Source organism: Alosa pseudoharengus, unplaced genomic scaffold, assembly GCF_046254945.1.
Source record: "Alosa pseudoharengus isolate Yale_2024_CS ecotype anadromous, Long Island Sound unplaced genomic scaffold, YU_APseudo_1.1 YU_APseudo_1.1_scf_1, whole genome shotgun sequence".
NCBI lineage: Eukaryota > Metazoa > Chordata > Actinopteri > Clupeiformes > Clupeidae > Alosa > Alosa pseudoharengus.
This window is the reverse complement of record NW_027468564.1, coordinates 22,080,097-22,102,596: the sequence shown is the minus strand read 5'-3', so window position 1 is coordinate 22,102,596 and position 22,500 is coordinate 22,080,097. Positions and strand designations below refer to the sequence as shown.

The following is a 22,500-nucleotide window of genomic DNA, read 5'->3' as shown; positions in this document are numbered from 1 at the left end:
ATCACATAATTGAACAATTACATCACAATTTCATTCAATGAGTCTACCGTATAGGGCATAGTGATCAGACATATAAAACAGTACAATAGAAACACACATGTCAAATACAATTTACCAAGTACAAGTTTCCAATTCTTAGTTTAGACCATTCTACATCTACATCAGTCTACATTTCCACCACGTCTTTTGGGAGTCAAATGGCCAATGCCACAAAATTCCAGGTCCTTGATTGAGTGGTTTCCGTCTGTAAAATGTCTCGCAACAGCTGATTTGGGATCAGCCCTGCGAATAGAGCTTTTATGCTCATTAATTCTGAATCTGAGTTGTCTAGTGGTTTTACCAACATACTGAAGGCCACATTTTAAACATGAAAGAAGGTGAACAACATTGTTAGAGCTGCATGTAATACGTTTTTTAATCTTGTATTCTCTCTTTGTCACATAACTTAAAAAGGTGTTGACTTTTTTAGCATTGGAACAAGCAGCACAATTACGGCATGGGAAGAAACCTGTGTCATTGTCCAGTTTCTGTGTGATGACAGTGCTGATGTGTGTGTGTGTGTGTGTGTGTATGTGTGTGTGTTTCTGTGTGATGACAGTGCTGATGTGTGTGTGTGTGTGTATGTGTGTGTGTGTGTGTTTGTTATATGTGTGTTTTTTTCTGTGTGATGACAGTGCTGATGTGTGTGTGTGTGTGTGTGTGTATGTGTGTGTGTTTCTGTGTGATGAAAGTGCTGATGTGTGTGTGTGTGTATGTGTGTGTGTGTGTTTGTTATATGTGTGTTTTTTTTTCTGTGTGATGACAGTGCTGATGTGTGTGTGTGTGTGTGTGTGTGTGTATGTGTGTGTGTTTCTGTGTGATGACAGTGCTGATGTGTGTGTGTGTGTTTCTGTGTAATGGCAGTTAGGGTTGAGCTGTTATCGTCCATTGTGATGATTTACCGACAGCACAATGGGAAGCCACGCCCTCACACTACCAGATGCCACGCCCCCACATAACCAGATACCACGCCCCCACACGACCATATGTCACGCCCCCACACTACCAGATGCCACGCCCCCACACTAACAGATACCACGCCCCCACAATACCAGATGTCACGTCCCCACACTACCAGATGCCACGCCCTCACATTGCAATATGCCACGCCCTCACATTGCAATATGCCACGCCCCCACACTACCAGATACCACGCCCACACATTGCAATATGCCACGCCCCCACACTACCAGATGCCACGCCCTCACATTGCAATATGCCACGCCCTCACATTGCAATATGCCACGCCCCCACACTACCAGATACCACGCCCACACATTGCAATATGCCACGCCCCCACACTACCAGATGCCACGCCCTCACATTGCAATATGCCACGCCCTCACATTGCAATATGCCATGCCCCCAGACTACCAGATGCCACGCCCTGACCTCGCATTATGCCACGCCCCCACACTACCAGATACCACGCCCACACATTGCAATATACCACGCCCCCACACTACCAGATGCCACGCCCTCACATTGCAATATGCCACGCCCTCACATTGCAATATGCCACGCCCCCAGACTACCAGATGCCACGCCCTGACATTGCATTATGCCACGCTCCCACACTACCAGATGCCACGCCCTGACATTGCAATATGCCACGCCCCCACACTACCAGCCCTGATGTGTGTGTGTGTGTGTGTGTGTGCAGGTCTGCGTGGGCTCATGATCGCAGTGATGATGGCAGCATTGATGTCGTCGCTAACCTCCATCTTCAACAGTAGCTCCACCCTCTTCACCATGGATATCTGGAAGAAGTACCGCCGACAGGCCAATGAGAAAGAGCTGCTGCTTGTTGGAAGGTAACTTGCCATGGCAACGTAAATATGTGATGTCTTGAACAGGTGATGTAGTGATGATGTAGCATCATGAACAGGTGATGTAGTGATGATGTAGCATCATGAACAGGTGATGTAGTGATGATGTCTTTATCATGAACAGGTGATGTAGTGGTGATGTCTTTATCACAAACAGGTGATGTAGTGATGGTGTAGCATCATGAACAGGTGATGTAGTGATGATGTAGCATCATGAACAGGTGATGTAGTGATGATGTCTTTATCATGAACAGGTGATGTAGTGATGATGTAGCATCATGAACAGGTGATGTAGTGGTGATGTAGCATCATGAACAGGTGATGATGTGATGATGTCTTTATCATGAACAGGTGATGTAGTGATGATGTCTTTATCATGAACAGGTGATGTAGTGATGATGTCTTTATCATGAATAGGTGATGTAGTGATGATGTAACATCATGAACAGGTGATGTAGTGATGATGTCTTTATCATGAACAGGTGATGTAGTGATGATGTAGCATCATGAACAGGTGATGTAGTGATGATGTAGCATCATGAACAGGTGATGTAGTGGTGATGTAGCATCATGAACAGGTGATGATGTGATGATGTCTTTATCATGAACAGGTGATGTAGTGATGATGTAGCATCACGAACAGGTGATGTAGTGATGATGTAGCATCATGAACAGGTGATGATGTGATGATGTCTTTATCATGAACAGGTGATGTAGTGATGATGTTGTTATCATGAACAGGTGATGTAGTGATGATGTCTTTATCATGAATAGGTGATGTAGTGATGATGTAACATCATGAACAGGTGATGTAGTGATGGTGTCTTTACCATGAACAGGTGATGTAGTGATGATGTAGCATCATGAACAGGTGGTGTAGTGATGATGTAGCATCATGAACAGGGGATGTAGTGATGATGTAGCATCATGAACAGGTGATGTAGTGGTGATGTAGCATCATGAACATGTGATGTAGTGATAATGTCTTTATCACGAACAGGTGATGTAGTGATGATGTAGCATCATGAACAGGTGATGTAGTGATGATGTAGCATCATGAACAGGTGATGTAGTGATGATGTCTTTATCATGAACAGGTGATGTAGTAATGATGTAACATCATGAACAGGTGATGTAGTGATGATGTCTTTATCATGAACAGGTGATGTAGTGATGATGTAGCATCATGAACAGGTGATGTAGTGGTGATGTAGCATCATGAACAGGTGATGATGTGATGATGTCTTTATCATGAACAGGTGATGTAGTGATGATGTCGTTATCATGAACAGGTGATGTAGTGATGATGTCTTTATCATGAATAGGTGATGTAGGGATGATGTAACATCATGAACAGGTGATGTAGTGATGATGTCTTTATCATGAACAGGTGATGTAGTGATGGTGTCTTTACCATGAACAGGTGATGTAGTGATGATGTAGCATCATGAACAGGTGGTGTAGTGATGATGTAGCATCATGAACAGGGGATGTAGTGATGATGTAGCATCATGAACAGGTGATGTAGTGGTGATGTAGCATCATGAACATGTGATGTAGTGATGATGTCTTTATCACGAACAGGTGATGTAGTGATGATGTAGCATCATGAACAGGTGATGTAGTGATGATGTAGCATCATGAACAGGTGATGTAGTGATGATGTCTTTATCATGAACAGGTGATGTAGTGATGATGTAACATCATGAACAGGTGATGTAGTGATGATGTAACATCATGAACAGGTGATGTAGTGATGATGTCGTTATCATGAACAGGTGATGTAGTGATGATGTCTTTATCATGAACAGGTGATGTAGTGATGATGTAACATCATGAACAGGTGATGTAGTGATGATGTCTTTATCATGAACAGGTGATGTAGTGATGATGTCTTTACCATGAACAGGTGATGTAGTGATGATGTAGCATCATGAACAGGTGGTGTAGTGATGATGTAGCATCATGAACAGGTGATATAGTGGTGATGTAGCATCATGAACATGTGATGTAGTGATGATGTCTTTATCACAAACAGGTGATGTAGTGATTATGTAGCATCATGAACAGGTGATGTAGTGATGATGTAGCATCATGAACAGGTGATGTAGTGATGCTGTCTTTATCATGAACAGGTGATGTAGTGATGGTGTCTTTACCATGAACAGGTGATGTAGTGATGATGTAGCATCATGAACAGGTGATGTAGTGATGATGTCTTTATCATGAACAGGTGATGTAGTGATGGTGTCTTTACCATGAACAGGTGATGTAGTGATGATGTAGCATCATGAACAGGTGGTGTAGTGATGATGTAGCATCATGAACAGGTGATGTAGTGGTGATGTCTTTATCACGAACAGGTGATGTAGTGATTATGTAGCATCATGAACAGGTGATGTAGTGATGATGTAGCATCATGAACAGGTGATGTAGTGATGATGTCTTTATCATGAACAGGTGATGTAGTGATGATGTAACATCATGAACAGGTGATGTAGTGATGATGTCTTTATCATGAACAGGTGATGTAGTGATGATGTCTTTATCATGAACAGGTGATGTAGTGATGATGTAGCATCATGAACAGGTAATGTAGTGATGATGTAGCATCATAAACAGGTGATATAGTGATGATATCTTTATCATGAACAGGTGATGTAGTGATGTTGTCTTTACCATGAACAGGTGATGTAGTGATGATGTAGCATCATGAACAGGTGGTGTAGTGATGATGTAGCATCATGAACAGGGGATGTAGTGATGATGTAGCATCATGAACAGGTGATGTAGTGGTGATCTAGCATCATGAACATGTGATGTAGTGAAGATGTCTTTATCACGAACAGGTGATGTAGTGATGATGTAGCATCATGAACAGGTGATGTAGTGATGATGTCTTTATCATGAACAGGTGATGTAGTGATGATGTCTTTATCATGAACAGGTGATTTAGTGATGATGTCTTTATCATGAACAGGTGATGTAGTGATGATGTCTTTATCATGAACAGGTGATGTATTGATGATGTAGCATCATGAACAGGTAATGAAGTGATGATGTAGCATCATAAACAGGTGATGTAGTGATGATGCATCATGAACAGGTGATGTGGTGATGATGTAGCATCATGAACAGGTGATGTAGTGATGATGTCTTTATCATGAACAGGTGATGTAGTGATGATGTAGCATCATGAACAGGTGATATAGTGGTGATGTAGCATCATGAACAGGTGATGTAGTGATGATGTCTTTATCATGAACAGGTGATGTAGTGATGATGTAGCATCATGAACAGGTAATGTAGTGATGATGTAGCATCATAAACAGGTGATGTAGTGATGATGTCTTTATCATGAACAGGTGATGTAGAGATGATGTAGCATCATGAACAGGTGATGTAGTGATGATGTCTTTATCATAACAGGTGATGTAGTGATGATGTAGCATCATGAACAGGTGATGTAGTGATGATGTAGCATCATGAACAGGTGATGTAGTGATGATGTCTTTATCATGAACAGGTGATGTAGTGATGATGTAGCATCATGAACAGGTGATGTAGTGATGATGTCTTTATCATGAGCAGGTGATGTAGTGATGATGTAGCATCACGAACAGGTGATGTAGTGATGATGTAGCATCATGAACAGGTGATGTAGTGATGTCTTTATCATGAACAGGTGATGTAGTGATGATGTAGCATCACGAACAGGTGATGTAGTGATGATGTAGCATCATGAACAGGTGATGTAGTGATGATATCTTTATCATGAACAGGTGATGTAGTGATGATGTAGCATCATGAACAGGTGATGTAGTGATGATGTCTTTATCATGAACAGGTGATGTAGTGATGATGTAGCATCACAAACAGGTGATGTAGTGATGATGTAGCATCATGAACAGGTGATGTAGTGATGATGTAGCATCATGAACAGGTGATATAGTGATGATGTCTTTATCATGAACAGGTGATGTAGTGATGATGTAGCATCACGAACAGGTGATGTAGTGATGATGTAGCATCATGAACAGGTGATGATGTGATGATGTCTTTATCATGAACAGGTGATGTAGTGATGATGTCGTTATCATGAACAGGTGATGTAGTGATGATGTCTTTATCATGAATAGGTGATGTAGTGATGATGTAACATCATGAACAGGTGATGTAGTGATGATGTCTTTATCATGAACAGGTGATGTAGTGATGATGTAGCATCACAAACAGGTGATGTAGTGATGATGTAGCATCATGAACAGGTGATGTAGTGATGATTTCTTTATCATATTTTTTTAACCACCGGCCGCCACTGGTAGTGATGATGTCTTTATCATGAACAGGTGATGTAGTGATGATGTCGTTATCATGAACAGGTGATGTAGTGATGATGTAGCATCATGAACAGGTGATGTAGTGATGATGTAGCATCATGAACAGGTGATGTAGTGATGATTTCTTTATCATGAACAGGTGATGTAGTGATGATGTAGCATCATGAACAGGTGATGTAGTGATGATGTCTTTATCATGAACAGGTGATGTAGTGATGATGTAGCATCATGAACAGGTGATGTAGTGATGATGTCTTTATCATGAGCAGGTGATGTAGTGATGATGTAGCATCACGAACAGGTGATGTAGTGATGATGTAGCATCATGAACAGGTGATGTAGTGATGTCTTTATCATGAACAGGTGATGTAGTGATGATGTAGCATCACGAACAGGTGATGTAGTGATGATGTAGCATCATGAACAGGTGATGTAGTGATGATTTCTTTATCATGAACAGGTGATGTAGTGATGATGTAGCATCATGAACAGGTGATGTAGTGATGATGTCTTTATCATGAACAGGTGATGTAGTGATGATGTAGCATCACAAACAGGTGATGTAGTGATGATGTAGCATCATGAACAGGTGATGTAGTGATGATGTAGCATCATGAACAGGTGATATAGTGATGATGTCTTTATCATGAACAGGTGATGTAGTGATGATGTAGCATCACGAACAGGTGATGTAGTGATGATGTAGCATCATGAACAGGTGATGATGTGATGATGTCTTTATCATGAACAGGTGATGTAGTGATGATGTCGTTATCATGAACAGGTGATGTAGTGATGATGTCTTTATCATGAATAGGTGATGTAGTGATGATGTAACATCATGAACAGGTGATGTAGTGATGATGTCTTTATCATGAACAGGTGAAGTAGTGATGATGTAGCATCACAAACAGGTGATGTAGTGATGATGTAGCATCATGAACAGGTGATGTAGTGATGATTTCTTTATCATATTTTTTTAACCACCGGCCGCCACTGGTAGTGATGATGTCTTTATCATGAACAGGTGATGTAGTGATGATGTCGTTATCATGAACAGGTGATGTAGTGATGATGTAGCATCATGAACAGGTGATGTAGTGATGATGTAGCATCATGAACAGGTGATGTAGTGATGATTTCTTTATCATGAACAGGTGATGTAGTGATGATGTAGCATCATGAACAGGTGATGTAGTGATGATGTCTTTATCATGAACAGGTGATGTAGTGATGATGTAGCATCACAAACAGGTGATGTAGTGATGATGTAGCATCATGAACAGGTGATGTAGTGATGATGTAGCATCATGAACAGGTGATATAGTGATGATGTCTTTATCATGAACAGGTGATGTAGTGATGATGTAGCATCATGAACAGGTGATGTAGTGATGATGTAGCATCATGAACAGGTGATGTAGTGATGATGTCTTTATCATGAACAGGTGATGTAGTGGTGATGTCTTTATCACAAACAGGTGATGTAGTGATGGTGTAGCATCATGAACAGGTGATGTAGTGATGATGTAGCATCATGAACAGGTGATGTAGTGATGATGTCTTTATCATGAACAGGTGATGTAGTGATGATGTAGCATCATGAACAGGTGATGTAGTGGTGATGTAGCATCATGAACAGGTGATGATGTGATGATGTCTTTATCATGAACAGGTGATGTAGTGATGATGTCGTTATCATGAACAGGTGATGTAGTGATGATGTCTTTATCATGAATAGGTGATGTAGTGATGATGTAACATCATGAACAGGTGATGTAGTGATGATGTCTTTATCATGAACAGGTGATGTAGTGATGATGTAGCATCATGAACAGGTGATGTAGTGGTGATGTAGCATCATGAACAGGTGATGATGTGATGATGTCTTTATCATGAACAGGTGATGTAGTGATGATGTAGCATCACGAACAGGTGATGTAGTGATGATGTAGCATCATGAACAGGTGATGATGTGATGATGTCTTTATCATGAACAGGTGATGTAGTGATGATGTTGTTATCATGAACAGGTGATGTAGTGATGATGTCTTTATCATGAATAGGTGATGTAGTGATGATGTAACATCATGAACAGGTGATGTAGTGATGGTGTCTTTACCATGAACAGGTGATGTAGTGATGATGTAGCATCATGAACAGGTGGTGTAGTGATGATGTAGCATCATGAACAGGGGATGTAGTGATGATGTAGCATCATGAACAGGTGATGTAGTGGTGATGTAGCATCATGAACATGTGATGTAGTGATAATGTCTTTATCACGAACAGGTGATGTAGTGATGATGTAGCATCATGAACAGGTGATGTAGTGATGATGTAGCATCATGAACAGGTGATGTAGTGATGATGTCTTTATCATGAACAGGTGATGTAGTAATGATGTAACATCATGAACAGGTGATGTAGTGATGATGTAGCATCATGAACAGGTGATGTAGTGGTGATGTAGCATCATGAACAGGTGATGATGTGATGATGTCTTTATCATGAACAGGTGATGTAGTGATGATGTCGTTATCATGAACAGGTGATGTAGTGATGATGTCTTTATCATGAATAGGTGATGTAGGGATGATGTAACATCATGAACAGGTGATGTAGTGATGATGTCTTTATCATGAACAGGTGATGTAGTGATGGTGTCTTTACCATGAACAGGTGATGTAGTGATGATGTAGCATCATGAACAGGTGGTGTAGTGATGATGTAGCATCATGAACAGGGGATGTAGTGATGATGTAGCATCATGAACAGGTGATGTAGTGGTGATGTAGCATCATGAACATGTGATGTAGTGATGATGTCTTTATCACGAACAGGTGATGTAGTGATGATGTAGCATCATGAACAGGTGATGTAGTGATGATGTAGCATCATGAACAGGTGATGTAGTGATGATGTCTTTATCATGAACAGGTGATGTAGTGATGATGTAACATCATGAACAGGTGATGTAGTGATGATGTAACATCATGAACAGGTGATGTAGTGATGATGTCGTTATCATGAACAGGTGATGTAGTGATGATGTCTTTATCATGAACAGGTGATGTAGTGATGATGTAACATCATGAACAGGTGATGTAGTGATGATGTCTTTATCATGAACAGGTGATGTAGTGATGATGTCTTTACCATGAACAGGTGATGTAGTGATGATGTAGCATCATGAACAGGTGGTGTAGTGATGATGTAGCATCATGAACAGGTGATATAGTGGTGATGTAGCATCATGAACATGTGATGTAGTGATGATGTCTTTATCACAAACAGGTGATGTAGTGATTATGTAGCATCATGAACAGGTGATGTAGTGATGATGTAGCATCATGAACAGGTGATGTAGTGATGCTGTCTTTATCATGAACAGGTGATGTAGTGATGGTGTCTTTACCATGAACAGGTGATGTAGTGATGATGTAGCATCATGAACAGGGGATTTAGTGATGATGTCTTTATCATGAACAGGTGATGTAGTGATGGTGTCTTTACCATGAACAGGTGATGTAGTGATGATGTAGCATCATGAACAGGTGGTGTAGTGATGATGTAGCATCATGAACAGGTGATGTAGTGGTGATGTCTTTATCACGAACAGGTGATGTAGTGATTATGTAGCATCATGAACAGGTGATGTAGTGATGATGTAGCATCATGAACAGGTGATGTAGTGATGATGTCTTTATCATGAACAGGTGATGTAGTGATGATGTAACATCATGAACAGGTGATGTAGTGATGATGTCTTTATCATGAACAGGTGATGTAGTGATGATGTCTTTATCATGAACAGGTGATGTAGTGATGATGTAGCATCATGAACAGGTAATGTAGTGATGATGTAGCATCATAAACAGGTGATGTAGTGATGATATCTTTATCATGAACAGGTGATGTAGTGATGTTGTCTTTACCATGAACAGGTGATGTAGTGATGATGTAGCATCATGAACAGGTGGTGTAGTGATGATGTAGCATCATGAACAGGGGATGTAGTGATGATGTAGCATCATGAACAGGTGATGTAGTGGTGATGTAGCATCATGAACATGTGATGTAGTGATGATGTCTTTATCACGAACAGGTGATGTAGTGATGATGTAGCATCATGAACAGGTGATGTAGTGATGATGTAGCATCATGAACAGGTGATGTAGTGATGATGTCTTTATCATGAACAGGTGATGTAGTGATGATGTAACATCATGAACAGGTGATGTAGTGATGATGTAACATCATGAACAGGTGATGTAGTGATGATGTCGTTATCATGAACAGGTGATGTAGTGATGATGTCTTTATCATGAACAGGTGATGTAGTGATGATGTAACATCATGAACAGGTGATGTAGTGATGATGTCTTTATCATGAACAGGTGATGTAGTGATGATGTCTTTACCATGAACAGGTGATGTAGTGATGATGTAGCATCATGAACAGGTGGTGTAGTGATGATGTAGCATCATGAACAGGTGATATAGTGGTGATGTAGCATCATGAACATGTGATGTAGTGATGATGTCTTTATCACAAACAGGTGATGTAGTGATTATGTAGCATCATGAACAGGTGATGTAGTGATGATGTAGCATCATGAACAGGTGATGTAGTGATGCTGTCTTTATCATGAACAGGTGATGTAGTGATGGTGTCTTTACCATGAACAGGTGATGTAGTGATGATGTAGCATCATGAACAGGGGATGTAGTGATGATGTCTTTATCATGAACAGGTGATGTAGTGATGGTGTCTTTACCATGAACAGGTGATGTAGTGATGATGTAGCATCATGAACAGGTGGTGTAGTGATGATGTAGCATCATGAACAGGTGATGTAGTGGTGATGTCTTTATCACGAACAGGTGATGTAGTGATTATGTAGCATCATGAACAGGTGATGTAGTGATGATGTAGCATCATGAACAGGTGATGTAGTGATGATGTCTTTATCATGAACAGGTGATGTAGTGATGATGTAACATCATGAACAGGTGATGTAGTGATGATGTCTTTATCATGAACAGGTGATGTAGTGATGATGTCTTTATCATGAACAGGTGATGTAGTGATGATGTAGCATCATGAACAGGTAATGTAGTGATGATGTAGCATCATAAACAGGTGATGTAGTGATGATATCTTTATCATGAACAGGTGATGTAGTGATGTTGTCTTTACCATGAACAGGTGATGTAGTGATGATGTAGCATCATGAACAGGTGGTGTAGTGATGATGTAGCATCATGAACAGGGGATGTAGTGATGATGTAGCATCATGAACAGGTGATGTAGTGGTGATGTAGCATCATGAACATGTGATGTAGTGAAGATGTCTTTATCACGAACAGGTGATGTAGTGATGATGTAGCATCATGAACAGGTGATGTAGTGATGATGTCTTTATCATGAACAGGTGATGTAGTGATGATGTCTTTATCATGAACAGGTGATTTAGTGATGATGTCTTTATCATGAACAGGTGATGTAGTGATGATGTCTTTATCATGAACAGGTGATGTATTGATGATGTAGCATCATGAACAGGTAATGAAGTGATGATGTAGCATCATAAACAGGTGATGTAGTGATGATGCATCATGAACAGGTGATGTGGTGATGATGTAGCATCATGAACAGGTGATGTAGTGATGATGTCTTTATCATGAACAGGTGATGTAGTGATGATGTAGCATCACAAACAGGTGATGTAGTGATGATGGAGCATCATGAACAGGTGATGTAGTGATGATGTCTTTATCATGAACAGGTGATGTAGTGATGATGTAGCATCATGAACAGGTGATATAGTGGTGATGTAGCATCATGAACAGGTGATGTAGTGATGATGTCTTTATCATGAACAGGTGATGTAGTGATGATGTAGCATCATGAACAGGTAATGTAGTGATGATGTAGCATCATAAACAGGTGATGTAGTGATGATGTCTTTATCATGAACAGGTGATGTAGTGATGATGTAGCATCATGAACAGGTGATGTAGTGATGATGTCTTTATCATGAACAGGTGATGTAGTGATGATGTAGCATCATGAACAGGTGATGTAGTGATGTCTTTATCATGAACAGGTGATGTAGTGATGATGTAGCATCACGAACAGGTGATGTAGTGATGATGTAGCATCATGAACAGGTGATGTAGTGATGATTTCTTTATCATGAACAGGTGATGTAGTGATGATGTAGCATCATGAACAGGTGATGTAGTGATGATGTCTTTATCATGAACAGGTGATGTAGTGATGATGTAGCATCACAAACAGGTGATGTAGTGATGATGTAGCATCATGAACAGGTGATGTAGTGATGATGTAGCATCATGAACAGGTGATATAGTGATGATGTCTTTATCATGAACAGGTGATGTAGTGATGATGTAGCATCACGAACAGGTGATGTAGTGATGATGTAGCATCATGAAAAGGTGATGATGTGATGATGTCTTTATCATGAACAGGTGATGTAGTGATGATGTCGTTATCATGAACAGGTGATGTAGTGATGATGTCTTTATCATGAATAGGTGATGTAGTGATGATGTAACATCATGAACAGGTGATGTAGTGATGATGTAGCATCACAAACAGGTGATGTAGTGATGATGTAGCATCATGAACAGGTGATGTAGTGATGATTTCTTTATCATATTTTTTTAACCACCGGCCGCCACTGGTAGTGATGATGTCTTTATCATGAACAGGTGATGTAGTGATGATGTCGTTATCATGAACAGGTGATGTAGTGATGATGTAGCATCATGAACAGGTGATGTAGTGATGATGTAGCATCATGAACAGGTGATGTAGTGATGATTTCTTTATCATGAACAGGTGATGTAGTGATGATGTAGCATCATGAACAGGTGATGTAGTGATGATGTCTTTATCATGAACAGGTGATGTAGTGATGATGTAGCATCACAAACAGGTGATGTAGTGATGATGTAGCATCACGAACAGGTGATGTAGTGATGATGTAGCATCATGAACAGGTGATGTAGTGATGATTTCTTTATCATGAACAGGTGATGTAGTGATGATGTCTTTATCATGAACAGGTGATGTAGTGATGATGTCGTTATCATGAACAGGTGATGTAGTGATGATGTCTTTATCATGAATAGGTGATGTAGTGATGATGTAACATCATGAACAGGTGATGTAGTGATGATGTCTTTATCATGAACAGGTGATGTAGTGATGATGTAGCATCACAAACAGGTGATGTAGTGATGATGTAGCATCATGAACAGGTGATGTAGTGATGATTTCTTTATCATATTTTTTTAACCACCGGCCGCCACTGGTAGTGATGATGTCTTTATCATGAACAGGTGATGTAGTGATGATGTCGTTATCATGAACAGGTGATGTAGTGATGATGTAGCATCATGAACAGGTGATGTAGTGATGATGTAGCATCATGAACAGGTGATGTAGTGATGATTTCTTTATCATGAACAGGTGATGTAGTGATGATGTAGCATCATGAACAGGTGATGTAGTGATGATGTCTTTATCATGAACAGGTGATGTAGTGATGATGTAGCATCATGAACAGGTGATGTAGTGATGATGTCTTTATCATGAGCAGGTGATGTAGTGATGATGTAGCATCACGAACAGGTGATGTAGTGATGATGTAGCATCATGAACAGGTGATGTAGTGATGTCTTTATCATGAACAGGTGATGTAGTGATGATGTAGCATCACGAACAGGTGATGTAGTGATGATGTAGCATCATGAACAGGTGATGTAGTGATGATTTCTTTATCATGAACAGGTGATGTAGTGATGATGTAGCATCATGAACAGGTGATGTAGTGATGATGTCTTTATCATGAACAGGTGATGTAGTGATGATGTAGCATCACAAACAGGTGATGTAGTGATGATGTAGCATCATGAACAGGTGATGTAGTGATGATGTAGCATCATGAACAGGTGATATAGTGATGATGTCTTTATCATGAACAGGTGATGTAGTGATGATGTAGCATCACGAACAGGTGATGTAGTGATGATGTAGCATCATGAACAGGTGATGATGTGATGATGTCTTTATCATGAACAGGTGATGTAGTGATGATGTCGTTATCATGAACAGGTGATGTAGTGATGATGTCTTTATCATGAATAGGTGATGTAGTGATGATGTAACATCATGAACAGGTGATGTAGTGATGATGTCTTTATCATGAACAGGTGAAGTAGTGATGATGTAGCATCACAAACAGGTGATGTAGTGATGATGTAGCATCATGAACAGGTGATGTAGTGATGATTTCTTTATCATATTTTTTTAACCACCGGCCGCCACTGGTAGTGATGATGTCTTTATCATGAACAGGTGATGTAGTGATGATGTCGTTATCATGAACAGGTGATGTAGTGATGATGTAGCATCATGAACAGGTGATGTAGTGATGATGTAGCATCATGAACAGGTGATGTAGTGATGATTTCTTTATCATGAACAGGTGATGTAGTGATGATGTAGCATCATGAACAGGTGATGTAGTGATGATGTCTTTATCATGAACAGGTGATGTAGTGATGATGTAGCATCACAAACAGGTGATGTAGTGATGATGTAGCATCATGAACAGGTGATGTAGTGATGATGTAGCATCATGAACAGGTGATATAGTGATGATGTCTTTATCATGAACAGGTGATGTAGTGATGATGTAGCATCATGAACAGGTGATGTAGTGATGATGTAGCATCATGAACAGGTGATGTAGTGATGATGTCTTTATCATGAACAGGTGATGTAGTGGTGATGTCTTTATCACAAACAGGTGATGTAGTGATGGTGTAGCATCATGAACAGGTGATGTAGTGATGATGTAGCATCATGAACAGGTGATGTAGTGATGATGTCTTTATCATGAACAGGTGATGTAGTGATGATGTAGCATCATGAACAGGTGATGTAGTGGTGATGTAGCATCATGAACAGGTGATGATGTGATGATGTCTTTATCATGAACAGGTGATGTAGTGATGATGTCGTTATCATGAACAGGTGATGTAGTGATGATGTCTTTATCATGAATAGGTGATGTAGTGATGATGTAACATCATGAACAGGTGATGTAGTGATGATGTCTTTATCATGAACAGGTGATGTAGTGATGATGTAGCATCATGAACAGGTGATGTAGTGGTGATGTAGCATCATGAACAGGTGATGATGTGATGATGTCTTTATCATGAACAGGTGATGTAGTGATGATGTAGCATCACGAACAGGTGATGTAGTGATGATGTAGCATCATGAACAGGTGATGATGTGATGATGTCTTTATCATGAACAGGTGATGTAGTGATGATGTTGTTATCATGAACAGGTGATGTAGTGATGATGTCTTTATCATGAATAGGTGATGTAGTGATGATGTAACATCATGAACAGGTGATGTAGTGATGGTGTCTTTACCATGAACAGGTGATGTAGTGATGATGTAGCATCATGAACAGGTGGTGTAGTGATGATGTAGCATCATGAACAGGGGATGTAGTGATGATGTAGCATCATGAACAGGTGATGTAGTGGTGATGTAGCATCATGAACATGTGATGTAGTGATAATGTCTTTATCACGAACAGGTGATGTAGTGATGATGTAGCATCATGAACAGGTGATGTAGTGATGATGTAGCATCATGAACAGGTGATGTAGTGATGATGTCTTTATCATGAACAGGTGATGTAGTAATGATGTAACATCATGAACAGGTGATGTAGTGATGATGTAGCATCATGAACAGGTGATGTAGTGGTGATGTAGCATCATGAACAGGTGATGATGTGATGATGTCTTTATCATGAACAGGTGATGTAGTGATGATGTCGTTATCATGAACAGGTGATGTAGTGATGATGTCTTTATCATGAATAGGTGATGTAGGGATGATGTAACATCATGAACAGGTGATGTAGTGATGATGTCTTTATCATGAACAGGTGATGTAGTGATGGTGTCTTTACCATGAACAGGTGATGTAGTGATGATGTAGCATCATGAACAGGTGGTGTAGTGATGATGTAGCATCATGAACAGGGGATGTAGTGATGATGTAGCATCATGAACAGGTGATGTAGTGGTGATGTAGCATCATGAACATGTGATGTAGTGATGATGTCTTTATCACGAACAGGTGATGTAGTGATGATGTAGCATCATGAACAGGTGATGTAGTGATGATGTAGCATCATGAACAGGTGATGTAGTGATGATGTCTTTATCATGAACAGGTGATGTAGTGATGATGTAACATCATGAACAGGTGATGTAGTGATGATGTAACATCATGAACAGGTGATGTAGTGATGATGTCGTTATCATGAACAGGTGATGTAGTGATGATGTCTTTATCATGAACAGGTGATGTAGTGATGATGTAACATCATGAACAGGTGATGTAGTGATGATGTCTTTATCATGAACAGGTGATGTAGTGATGATGTCTTTACCATGAACAGGTGATGTAGTGATGATGTAGCATCATGAACAGGTGGTGTAGTGATGATGTAGCATCATGAACAGGTGATATAGTGGTGATGTAGCATCATGAACATGTGATGTAGTGATGATGTCTTTATCACAAACAGGTGATGTAGTGATTATGTAGCATCATGAACAGGTGATGTAGTGATGATGTAGCATCATGAACAGGTGATGTAGTGATGCTGTCTTTATCATGAACAGGTGATGTAGTGATGGTGTCTTTACCATGAACAGGTGATGTAGTGATGATGTAGCATCATGAACAGGGGATTTAGTGATGATGTCTTTATCATGAACAGGTGATGTAGTGATGGTGTCTTTACCATGAACAGGTGATGTAGTGATGATGTAGCATCATGAACAGGTGGTGTAGTGATGATGTAGCATCATGAACAGGTGATGTAGTGGTGATGTCTTTATCACGAACAGGTGATGTAGTGATTATGTAGCATCATGAACAGGTGATGTAGTGATGATGTAGCATCATGAACAGGTGATGTAGTGATGATGTCTTTATCATGAACAGGTGATGTAGTGATGATGTAACATCATGAACAGGTGATGTAGTGATGATGTCTTTATCATGAACAGGTGATGTAGTGATGATGTCTTTATCATGAACAGGTGATGTAGTGATGATGTAGCATCATGAACAGGTAATGTAGTGATGATGTAGCATCATAAACAGGTGATGTAGTGATGATATCTTTATCATGAACAGGTGATGTAGTGATGTTGTCTTTACCATGAACAGGTGATGTAGTGATGATGTAGCATCATGAACAGGTGGTGTAGTGATGATGTAGCATCATGAACAGGGGATGTAGTGATGATGTAGCATCATGAACAGGTGATGTAGTGGTGATGTAGCATCATGAACATGTGATGTAGTGATGATGTCTTTATCACGAACAGGTGATGTAGTGATGATGTAGCATCATGAACAGGTGATGTAGTGATGATGTAGCATCATGAACAGGTGATGTAGTGATGATGTCTTTATCATGAACAGGTGATGTAGTGATGATGTAACATCATGAACAGGTGATGTAGTGATGATGTAACATCATGAACAGGTGATGTAGTGATGATGTCGTTATCATGAACAGGTGATGTAGTGATGATGTCTTTATCATGAACAGGTGATGTAGTGATGATGTAACATCATGAACAGGTGATGTAGTGATGATGTCTTTATCATGAACAGGTGATGTAGTGATGATGTCTTTACCATGAACAGGTGATGTAGTGATGATGTAGCATCATGAACAGGTGGTGTAGTGATGATGTAGCATCATGAACAGGTGATATAGTGGTGATGTAGCATCATGAACATGTGATGTAGTGATGATGTCTTTATCACAAACAGGTGATGTAGTGATTATGTAGCATCATGAACAGGTGATGTAGTGATGATGTAGCATCATGAACAGGTGATGTAGTGATGCTGTCTTTATCATGAACAGGTGATGTAGTGATGGTGTCTTTACCATGAACAGGTGATGTAGTGATGATGTAGCATCATGAACAGGGGATGTAGTGATGATGTCTTTATCATGAACAGGTGATGTAGTGATGGTGTCTTTACCATGAACAGGTGATGTAGTGATGATGTAGCATCATGAACAGGTGGTGTAGTGATGATGTAGCATCATGAACAGGTGATGTAGTGGTGATGTCTTTATCACGAACAGGTGATGTAGTGATTATGTAGCATCATGAACAGGTGATGTAGTGATGATGTAGCATCATGAACAGGTGATGTAGTGATGATGTCTTTATCATGAACAGGTGATGTAGTGATGATGTAACATCATGAACAGGTGATGTAGTGATGATGTCTTTATCATGAACAGGTGATGTAGTGATGATGTCTTTATCATGAACAGGTGATGTAGTGATGATGTAGCATCATGAACAGGTAATGTAGTGATGATGTAGCATCATAAACAGGTGATGTAGTGATGATATCTTTATCATGAACAGGTGATGTAGTGATGTTGTCTTTACCATGAACAGGTGATGTAGTGATGATGTAGCATCATGAACAGGTGGTGTAGTGATGATGTAGCATCATGAACAGGGGATGTAGTGATGATGTAGCATCATGAACAGGTGATGTAGTGGTGATGTAGCATCATGAACATGTGATGTAGTGAAGATGTCTTTATCACGAACAGGTGATGTAGTGATGATGTAGCATCATGAACAGGTGATGTAGTGATGATGTCTTTATCATGAACAGGTGATGTAGTGATGATGTCTTTATCATGAACAGGTGATTTAGTGATGATGTCTTTATCATGAACAGGTGATGTAGTGATGATGTCTTTATCATGAACAGGTGATGTATTGATGATGTAGCATCATGAACAGGTAATGAAGTGATGATGTAGCATCATAAACAGGTGATGTAGTGATGATGCATCATGAACAGGTGATGTGGTGATGATGTAGCATCATGAACAGGTGATGTAGTGATGATGTCTTTATCATGAACAGGTGATGTAGTGATGATGTAGCATCACAAACAGGTGATGTAGTGATGATGGAGCATCATGAACAGGTGATGTAGTGATGATGTCTTTATCATGAACAGGTGATGTAGTGATGATGTAGCATCATGAACAGGTGATATAGTGGTGATGTAGCATCATGAACAGGTGATGTAGTGATGATGTCTTTATCATGAACAGGTGATGTAGTGATGATGTAGCATCATGAACAGGTAATGTAGTGATGATGTAGCATCATAAACAGGTGATGTAGTGATGATGTCTTTATCATGAACAGGTGATGTAGTGATGATGTAGCATCATGAACAGGTGATGTAGTGATGATGTCTTTATCATGAACAGGTGATGTAGTGATGATGTAGCATCATGAACAGGTGATGTAGTGATGTCTTTATCATGAACAGGTGATGTAGTGATGATGTAGCATCACGAACAGGTGATGTAGTGATGATGTAGCATCATGAACAGGTGATGTAGTGATGATTTCTTTATCATGAACAGGTGATGTAGTGATGATGTAGCATCATGAACAGGTGATGTAGTGATGATGTCTTTATCATGAACAGGTGATGTAGTGATGATGTAGCATCACAAACAGGTGATGTAGTGATGATGTAGCATCATGAACAGGTGATGTAGTGATGATGTAGCATCATGAACAGGTGATATAGTGATGATGTCTTTATCATGAACAGGTGATGTAGTGATGATGTAGCATCACGAACAGGTGATGTAGTGATGATGTAGCATCATGAAAAGGTGATGATGTGATGATGTCTTTATCATGAACAGGTGATGTAGTGATGATGTCGTTATCATGAACAGGTGATGTAGTGATGATGTCTTTATCATGAATAGGTGATGTAGTGATGATGTAACATCATGAACAGGTGATGTAGTGATGATGTAGCATCACAAACAGGTGATGTAGTGATGATGTAGCATCATGAACAGGTGATGTAGTGATGATTTCTTTATCATATTTTTTTAACCACCGGCCGCCACTGGTAGTGATGATGTCTTTATCATGAACAGGTGATGTAGTGATGATGTCGTTATCATGAACAGGTGATGTAGTGATGATGTAGCATCATGAACAGGTGATGTAGTGATGATGTAGCATCATGAACAGGTGATGTAGTGATGATTTCTTTATCATGAACAGGTGATGTAGTGATGATGTAGCATCATGAACAGGTGATGTAGTGATGATGTCTTTATCATGAACAGGTGATGTAGTGATGATGTAGCATCACAAACAGGTGATGTAGTGATGATGTAGCATCACGAACAGGTGATGTAGTGATGATGTAGCATCATGAACAGGTGATGTAGTGATGATTTCTTTATCATGAACAGGTGATGTAGTGATGATGTCTTTATCATGAACAGGTGATGTAGTGATGATGTAGCATCACAAACAGGTGATGTAGTGATGATGTAGCATCATGAACAGGTGATGTAGTGATGATGTAGCATCATGAACAGGTGATATAGTGATGATGTCTTTATCATGAACAGGTGATGTAGTGATGATGTAGCATCACGAACAGGTGATGTAGTGATGATGTAGCATCATGAACAGGTGATGATGTGATGATGTCTTTATCATGAACAGGTGATGTAGTGATGATGTCGTTATCATGAACAGGTGATGTAGTGATGATGTCTTTATCATGAATAGGTGATGTAGTGATGATGTAACATCATGAACAGGTGATGTAGTGATGATGTAGCATCACAAACAGGTGATGTAGTGATGATGTAGCATCATGAACAGGTGATGTAGTGATGATTTCTTTATCATATTTTTTTAACCACCGGCCGCCACTGGTAGTGATGATGTCTTTATCATGAACAGGTGATGTAGTGATGATGTCGTTATCATGAACAGGTGATGTAGTGATGATGTAGCATCATGAACAGGTGATGTAGTGATGATTTCTTTATCATGAACAGGTGATGTAGTGATGATGTAGCATCATGAACAGGTGATGTAGTGATGATGTCTTTATCATGAACAGGTGATGTAGTGATGATGTAGCATCACAAACAGGTGATGTAGTGATGATGTAGCATCATGAACAGGTGATGTAGTGATGATGTAGCATCATGAACAGGTGATATAGTGATGATGTCTTTATCATGAACAGGTGATGTAGTGATGATGTAGCATCACGAACAGGTGATGTAGTGATGATGTAGCATCATGAACAGGTGATGATGTGATGATGTTTTTATCATGAACAGGTGATGTAGTGATGATGTCGTTATCATGAACAGGTCATGTAGTGATGATGTCTTTATCATGAATAGGTGATGTAGTGATGATGTAACATCATGAACAGGTGATGTAGTGATGATGTCTTTATCATGAACAGGTGATGTAGTGATGGTGTCTTTACCATGAACAGGTGATGTAGTGATGATGTAGCATCATGAACAGGTGGTGTAGTGATGATGTAGCATCATGAACAGGGGATGTAGTGATGATGTAGCATCATGAACAGGTGATGTAGTGGTGATGTAGCATCATGAACATGTGATGTAGTGATGATGTCTTTATCACGAACAGGTGATGTAGTGATGATGTAGCATCATGAACATGTGATGTAGTGATGATGTAGCATCATGAACAGGTGATGTAGTGATGATGTCTTTATCATTAACAGGTGATATGAACAGGTGATGTAGTGATGATGTCTTTATCATAAATAGGTGATGTAGTGATGATGTAACATCATGAACAGGTAATGTAGTGATGATGTCTTTATCATGAACAGGTGATGTAGTGATGATGTCTTTATCATGAACAGGTGATGTAGTGATGATGTAGCATCATGAACAGGTAATGTAGTGATGATGTAGCATCATAAACAGGTGATGTAGTGATGATGCATCATGAACAGGTGATGTAGTGAAGATGTAGCATCATGAACAGGTGATGTAGTGATGATGTCTTTATCATGAACAGGTGATGTAGTGATGATGTAGCATCATGAACAGGTGATGTAGTGATGATGTCGTTATCATGAACAGGTGATGTAGTGAGGATGTCTTTATCATGAACAGGTGATGTAGTGATGATGTAACATCATGAACAGGTGATGTAGTGATGATGTCTTTATCATGAACAGGTGATGTAGTGATGATGTCTTTACCATGAACAGGTGATGTAGTGATGATGTAGCATCATGAACAGGTGATGTAGTGAT

The 22,500-nt window shown here is 39.7% G+C and overlaps 1 protein-coding gene across 2 annotated transcripts in view; it reads left to right on the top strand.

The window, feature by feature from the left end:
• slc5a10 (solute carrier family 5 member 10) overlaps positions 1–22,500 on the top strand; it is a 139,469-nt gene that overhangs the window by 48,670 nt on the left and 68,299 nt on the right. For both annotated transcript variants that reach the window (XM_076284496.1, XM_076284487.1), the window contains exon 11: positions 1,703–1,853. In XM_076284496.1, the coding sequence (XP_076140611.1) occupies positions 1,703–1,853 (151 nt within the window). The remainder of the gene's footprint in view (positions 1–1,702; positions 1,854–22,500) is intronic.